Here is an 8,119-nt window from a genome sequence, read left to right on the forward strand (position 1 = left end):
GGTTATTTGTGGGATGAAGAAGCTTTATAATCATTTCAATTTTTTTTGTTTTGCATATTTTATTCTACCCTTTAGCCTTTTCTCTTCTTTTATTCTTATTACGTTGTGATTATTCAAAACTGTAGTTGCATTTCTATGCATGCTGTTGTGTTAATGAGGCTGTTTTTTCTCCTACATTGCCCCCCCCTTGTCTTTCTGTTGTTGTTTTTAAATAGCCTCCTTTTGAGGAGGTCTTACTTAGGGAAAGGACTTGGAGATGTCTTTGGAAGTTTATATATGTTTTATTGAAACGAAAATAAAATATTCCAAAAGGCTATTTTCTTTTCTTTAGCTCCGCGAGTTGATAGAAATTAAAATGTCACTGGAAGTCTCTTTTGTATAGACCTTAGTGGTCCCCTAATACTGTATCTGAAGTCTCTTTTATATAGACCTTAGTGGTCCCTAATACTGTATCTGAAGTCTCTTTTATATAGACCTTAGTGGTCCCTAATACTGTATCTGAAGTAGACGGAGACAGAGTGTCTTCTGATTGAAACTGGATGATACTCCTGGTTTTATGAGTATTTTGAAGTGTGACCCACTAACACAAAGGATTTGTGCAGCTTTCTAACACATTACACATTAAGGGTTGAGAGCTCTACGGTACAGTGTCCTGAAAACATCCTGCTCTGCTCCGTCAGCACCAAGCCGGAGCAACTGACACCTATTAAGAATTGATGCGTGCTTAAAAATAAATTGTGTGTTGTCAGCTGGTGACAACACACACACACACACACACACACACACACACTGTGCTGTCACCGCTGTGACCGAGGCTGGATCGCTCCGTCCGTTTGCTCGCGTGCTTCTATTTTCCACCCGCTAACTCTGAGGCTGATTTTTTAATTGTATCCTAAGGTCGATTTATTTACAGCATAAAACAACAACAACATCAGACGTTCAGGGCATGACATAAACGAGTGCAGACTTCATGTTGAATCAGGGGAGAGGGGCAATGGGGAGTGATGGGGAATGTAACTGTGAGGCTAAATCTCTTCATTATTCATATTCATCTGCTTAGTTTTCTGTTTTTACCCGGACTAAATTTAAGGTTATATCACGGCGGAAGGAGGAATAACTTAATACTCCTAATGGCTTGGTTAGAAATGTTTCATTTGCCGATGTATCGCCGGTTTGCTCACAATGAGAATATCGATTGTGACAATCCCGATGTTCTTGGTATAAACTAACAGTGGAAGGAAGGATGGATAAAAGAAAGAAGTAAATTCAGATTTTGCAAAATAATACAGACATGGACCGGAGAAAGGAAGAAAGAAAGGAAATTCAGATTTTGTAAAGAAAATAGAAAGAACACCAACATGAGACTGCTATCAATTAGAAAGAAGGAAGGAAATTCAGTTTTTGAGACAGAAAGGAAGATGGAAAGAGAGAAAGAAAGAAAATTAAGGTTTAGATAAATAACAAAGAGACGTGGACAGAAGAAAGAACGAAGATTAAGATTTTGAGACGGAAAGAGAGCAAGAGAGAGAAAGAAGGAGAGAGAGAGAGAGAAAGAAGGAAAGAGGAGGAAAGAAAATTCCGATTTAGCTAAGTATGAAGAGATGTGGACAGAAAAAAGAAAGAAAGTAAATTCAGATTTTGTGACAGAAAGAAAGAAAGTAAAAGAAAGAAGGAAGTAAATTTAGATTTAGCCAAATAAGGAAGAGACATGGACAGAAAAAAGAAAGGAAGTACTGTAAATTCAGATTTAGAGAGAGATAGAGAGAGAGAGAGAGAGAGAGAGAGAGTAAATTGAGCTTTAGCTAAAAAAGAAGCGACGTGGATGTTGAGAGATCAGTGACGGATGTCGGCAGCACCGCCCTGGCTGCAGATGGAGGGCAAAAGTCTCAGATTCCATCCGCAGGCTTTTAGCCGGAGGTGTGTGATTTCACCGTATTGACCCGGGGAGACAATACGGTAAACATTTGACCTAGGGACAAAACAACATTGCCGAGGGCATAAACCCCTTTGAAATGTCTCCTAAGAAGAGACAGACCTGCTTGAGTCCACACTAAGGAACCAAGAAAGGGGATCACATCCCTCCCGCTCTTTATCCTGGACTCTGGCTTCCCATCTGTGAAGGAACCCTTGCTGTTGGTCTATAAAGCACAGAAGGGTTCATGTCTGATCTGCTGCTACATCATGAAGCATCCAGACCTCTCAGGTGGTACGGGACTCGTCTGCTTTCTGTCCCCGGAGTCTGGACTAATCACGGAGAAACAGCTTTTCAGCAGTTTTTATGCTCCATGTATCTGGGACGAACTCCCAGAAAACTGCAGATCCGCTGCATCTCTCATCTCTTCTGAACCAAGGCTGGAGACATTTCTGTTTGACGCTGTCTTAAACTGCCCTGTAACTGTATTTCTTGTCTTTTTATACCTTAGTCCTCTTCGACTTAAGCATGTTTTTTAATATTGTTTCTCTCTGGTGAATTTTGTTAATCTTAAATGTTTTATGCAAAGCCCTTTGAATGACCTTGTTGCTGAAAGGTGTTATAAAAACAAGCTAACCTTGCCTAAATGTGTCATTTTAAGAATATATATTTATATTGAGCTGAGGGACATGCAGTAGGACCCTGGGAACACTGATACAGTTAAACACAGGGCCTCGTCCGTCCGAAGTTTAAAATACACCTATACCATTTGTTTTTTTGTGCTTTATACATCTATTACATACACAAAAAATGATACAACACACTAAACGATGGGGACAATCACAAAAAACAATCCTTTGCCCCTGACCGAAATCATAGAGTTAACTCAAAAGCCCTTCTACAGCTCGACAGAGCAACATATATAAAACAAACCTGAGCCATATTGGGTTTGATTACGCACATCATGGGTGAGTGGACCCAACGGAACGGCCAGCGGTGTCCTTTCCACATTTTTTGTTTAAGGGCCAGTGTGTAACGTTTTTAGGTCATTCTTAAAAGTCTGTGTTGCCTGTTCACAAACTTGCCCTTCTTCATGAATACTTACCAACACCATTAAATCGGAGTATTCCCAATGACTTGAAATTTTACATTTGCATAAACGGAGGTAATTTAATTTTAATTTTTTTAGGTTTATTGATCCCCAATGGGAAAATTACAATTTACACTCTGTGTCCACAATTGTTAGTAATCAAACACAGTCCTAAACTACACACACACATGCTCAGGATCTATACATGCACTAATGTCTGTTCACAAACAGTGAAAGTGGGGTTCGGGTGCCAGGCCAGCTGTTTCCCTCTGCTTCCAGTTGTGCTCTTTATCTAGCTGAATTCCTGGTTTACCAACATGAGACTGGTATCAATTAACTTGTTAAACTCTCTGCAAGATAGTGAGTAATTCTACTTCCTTAAATATTTAATACTTCAGTAAGTTTACGGGATGTTTCATCTCAATGTGAGCTTAATGTGTTTGTGTAAAATACACTACACAAATCAGGCATTGCCCATCAGTGTGTTCACATTTCCTTTTACAACTTTCCTCTTTCTTCTCGGTATGAAATCAAGTTCTCTGTATGAGCAATGCTGGAGAAAAACGAAGCATAAATACCTGAGATGATAGAGTTTATTTATTGTCCTCTGTTGGTCGCACAGGAGCATCCGCTGCCTGAGAAACATCATCCACTGGAACCTGATCACCGCCTTCATCCTGAGGAACGCCACCTGGTTCATCGTCCAGGTGACCATGAGTCCCGAGGTGCACGAAAGCAACGTGGTACGTATCGCCGCAAAGCAGCAAGACGCTGTTGTTTTAACACTCATGTTGTCCTTCGGTCAAATTTGACCCGTTTTCAGTTTCTTTATCACAAAAAATGGGTCTTTGAAATAAGCGGTGACAATGTCAACATTAGAAATATCACATAACTTTGGAAAAAACATTAAAAAAAGCACCCACAACATTAAGAAAGAGACAATGGTGTTTCATGGTTGACGGGAAGACAACAAAAGGGTTAAGGTAAAGCCACAGTGCGTGGTTTCTGTCGCCCTCTTGAGGAAATCCGAGGTAATGACAACAATACTGTCAGCGCGACCACGCGGTACAAGCCTTCTGTGACCGCACTCTTCAGAAGAGGTTATCTTCACTCAAATTTCTGAGCGGGAAAGTCCCCGGAAGACACGATCTTCTGAGCATAGTCGTACTGATAAATCCAGAGAGAGTTGTGGGGAGCTGGTAGTCTTAATTAGCTCTGTAGCAACTCATTTGGCAACAGGTTGGATGTAACAGACGTTCATTAATATCAAAAACCCACTCGTTTTTGTCTCTTTTTAGGTTGTTGTTTATTTTGATTTTTTTTTTTTTTTTTTGCTTTTTTTTCATTTTTGTTTCTTTCTAAATGTTTGTCACCTTTTTCAAGTTTTTTTTTTTTTTTGGGCCCTTCTTTTGTAAATTTTTTCTCAACATTTTTGTTTCCTTTTTCAAGTTTTTGGGATGTTTTTGTGGCTTTTTTGGATTTATTTTTGTTTTTCTGAAGTTTTTTGGCAATTTTTTCCACATTTGACGCCTTTTAATGTTCTTGTCTCTTTTTTTCAAGTTATTTTTCTGAAAAGTTTTTGATGTTTTTTGCGTTTTTTTCAATACACGCATACATGTCCCATGATATATTGAACATAGAGCGTCGTACTGAGAATTCCAGAGAGAGTTGTGTGGAGCTGATTGTCTTAATTAGCTTTGTAACGACTCATTTGGGAACGGCTTGAATGTAACGAACGTTCATTAATGTAAAAAACCCACTCGTTTTTGTTGCTTTTTTCCGTTTTTGTTTTGTTTTTCTATTTTTTTTGTTGCCTTTTTTGAACAATATTTTCAACGTTTTTGTTGCCTTTTTCAAGGGTGTTTTTTGACGTTTTGTGGCTTTTTTTGAATTTTTTTATATTTCTGAAATATTTTTGGACTTTTTTCAATTCTTTCAAGAGTTTTTGTTGCCTTTTTAAGGGGTTTTCTGGATGTTTTCTGGACGTTTTCTGGACTTTTTGTGTTTCTTTCTGTTTTTCTGAAGTTTTTTTGGCAAACAGCTTGAATATAATGGACGTTCATTAATATCAAAAAGATGATCAACCTCAAGCTTTAAAGGATAGGTCATATTCTATATTTCTTTCTTTTTGTCCCTTAAACCCATGAAAAGAAGGAATCTAATTGAAGTATTGTCTGTGTGTTCACTTTTTAATTTACAAAACAATTTGTAGCAAGCAAGCAAAGGCATAACTGGATGCACTTTAGGTTTATTAGAGCTGCTAAGATGAATCCATTAGTTGTCTTTCTTCTCTCCCCTGTGACAGTAAACTGAATATCTTTGTCTCGTGGACAAAAAAGAGATTTCAGGACGACATCTTGGACTTTGGGAAACACTGATCCACATGTATGACCATTTTCGGACCTTTTATAGACCAAACAACTAATTCACTAATAGAGAAAATAGTTTATTAACAGAACAATTGATGATAAAAAGAATTGTTGCAGCCACTGTGTTATCTATCGCAAGTGACATGGTTATCACAATATTCAACGACTTTATGGCATAATTTCCTCATGTCGGGCAGCTCTAATAAATACCTCTGTCTTTGTGTTAACTGGCTAAAAATTATCTAAAATCATCTTTTAATGAAACAGCTGTTCCTATTTCCAACAAAAAAAAAGAATTTTGAGTAGTTTCTCTCTGTAATGAGTTTGAAGAATTCCTCCTTGTTGGTGTCCCCGGTTTCAAGAGACGGCTGCTGCATTCATGAGCTTCAGATAAGAAGGTGTCACATTAAAGCAGAAGAACGCGCCATAATGTTTATTCAGTGAGGCGTTGGGTCGCCGTGAGCCACCAGAAGACTTTGAGTACTCCTCGTCCTGGATTCTCCAAGTCTGTTACCTCTATTGGACGGATCCAAAATCTGTCAAAGGTGTCTCAGTTATCCCCCTCATAGTACTGGGAAATAAAACTGGTATAAAAAAGATTTGGCAAATACGTGAGTCATGAAAAAAGAGCCTTACAGTAAAACTCCTAAATCTGAATTTTAAACAGAGCTTCCTTAGACAAACCAACAAGGAACCAGGGTTTTTACTGCATGGAGAAAAACCAGGGTTTTTTCTGCATGGAGAAAGTTTTGACGCCCCCCCCAAGGAGGGAAATCCCGTCTTATTTGTAGCAGCTCCTTTTATCCCCAGCTGCTATATGGCTTACACATGCGGCTGAACTGTACTGTACTGTACTGTACTGTACTGGATCTGAACGGTCCGCTGTAAAGCGCTAACGGGATCTCCGTTTGCAGAGTCAGACCGTGGTGGCACCTTGTGCAGCCGCCTAGGACACAGTGTATGAATGTGTGTTGTTGGGTTTATAAAAAATATTAAAAAAAGTGTTGTGACTCTAAAGAGTTGATCAGATCAAGTCTGGGATTCAACATATGGAAAGAAGCCTTCCTCGCATGCTTGTAAAGTTAAATGAGAACTGGAGTAAAATAAAAAAATAAGTAAAAGTTATTTAAGAAAAATCAAATCGTGAGATTGCAATTTTATAACGATTGTGTGTGCAGGCCTGTTTAGGAGCAAAATGTGCTTTCTGGGAAAAAGTTACAGAATTCTGTCGTTTTCTTGACATAAATAAAGATGTCATCCTCCGACATTTCAGCCTAAAAATGTATCAGAATGGCGAAATGAAGTCTTTGACTGTCAAAACCTCCTGGGAAAGGATGCCCAGATACCCCCCGCTTTATGCCCCCCCCCCCCCCCCCCTCTCCATTATTTATTCATAATGTATGTTTGGCATAAAGATGAAATATTGCTTTTGTGTAAGAAACTGTAAAATGTTTAACTGAAAAATGTATTTTGCAGGTTTGGTGCCGTCTCGTCACCGCCTCCTTCAACTATTTCCACTCCACCAACTTCTTCTGGATGTTTGGCGAGGGCTGCTACCTGCACACCGCCATCGTGCTCACCTACTCCACCGACAAGCTGCGCAAGTGGATGTTCATCTGCATCGGCTGGTGTACGCACACTTACCGCTACACAGTTAACATCACCACGTCTGCATGCTATCCTTGAAAGGAAGTTGTAAAGTGGGGCTGTGTGAGAGACTCATCCATAGTGTATTAGCTACAGTAGATGAAAGCTAAGAAATATACAGCATCAGTTCAAGTTTAAAGGGGAACAGAAGCCGTTCTCTCTGCTCCCTTCAAAGCCACCACGATATTATCTCAGGACGTTTTACAGATAGAGTACTGGAGGTCTAAACCACTCCATAATTTAAAGAGACCCAACAACCGCCCCCAAGAGCAAGCATTGGGTGCGACAGCGTTCCTTTTAACAAGTAGAAACCTTAAACACAACCTGGCTCTCGGTGCGTGACCATCTACTGCAACCGGTTGGCGAGAATGGGAGTGAGAGAGTGTAATGCTTCATTACAATAAAAAAACTAACCGATGGAGGCAGCCGTAGAGCGGCAACTCCCGTGTTCTGCAAGGTAAAATGACAAAAGGAGTCTGATGGCTTTGAAGAGAGCAGAGATAACTGCTTCAGTTCCCCATCCTAAAGGACTGTCTCACAGCAAGGTAAAGCACTGGAAATAATTGACCCGTTTTCCTATATCAATGTTTTTTTTTATTCCCCAAAATAACATGACTGATTCCACCCAACGCTCTTTGCCAAGTACAAATCTCTACTTTAATTAATTTTGGGGCGTCTTATTCAATTTTATAGCATTTGAAAAAACAAGTTGAAGTGTTTTTGAAATAGTATTGAGTAAAAGTTGACATATTCCAGTCTGTGATTATCATGAACATCCATTCCTTTAATTTTAGTCTCAATAATTCTTAATTTCTGCTTTTCTAACTCAAACATTAGGTATAATTTCCTATAAATTAGATTTATTGACAATAAATTCCAAAAATCACTGTAAAACTAATGTCAATAAGTTGGTGTTACGTAGTGTTGAAAACGTCAAAAAATGTGACAAACATTGAAAAAAGCGGCAAAAGTGTTAAAGAAAGTTAAAAACATCGTTAAAAAGCATCAACAAAAGTGTTGATTTTCAATTTTGACGGGAAGACAACACGAGGGTTAAACTGATATATGTGTTTGGGGTGTCTTAAATGTGTCTAGCAGCTG

The 8,119-nt window shown here is 39.0% G+C and overlaps 1 protein-coding gene across 1 annotated transcript in view; it reads left to right on the top strand.

Moving 5' to 3' along the window:
* LOC117937013 (corticotropin-releasing factor receptor 1-like) overlaps positions 1–8,119 on the top strand; it is a 70,022-nt gene that overhangs the window by 43,114 nt on the left and 18,789 nt on the right. The window contains exons 7-8 of the mRNA XM_034860629.1: positions 3,625–3,745; positions 6,848–7,001. Coding sequence (XP_034716520.1) covers positions 3,625–3,745; positions 6,848–7,001 — 275 coding nt within the window. The remainder of the gene's footprint in view (positions 1–3,624; positions 3,746–6,847; positions 7,002–8,119) is intronic.

The sequence above is a fragment of the Etheostoma cragini genome, chromosome 21 (genome assembly GCF_013103735.1).
Source record: "Etheostoma cragini isolate CJK2018 chromosome 21, CSU_Ecrag_1.0, whole genome shotgun sequence".
Taxonomy (NCBI): Eukaryota; Metazoa; Chordata; class Actinopteri; order Perciformes; family Percidae; genus Etheostoma; species Etheostoma cragini.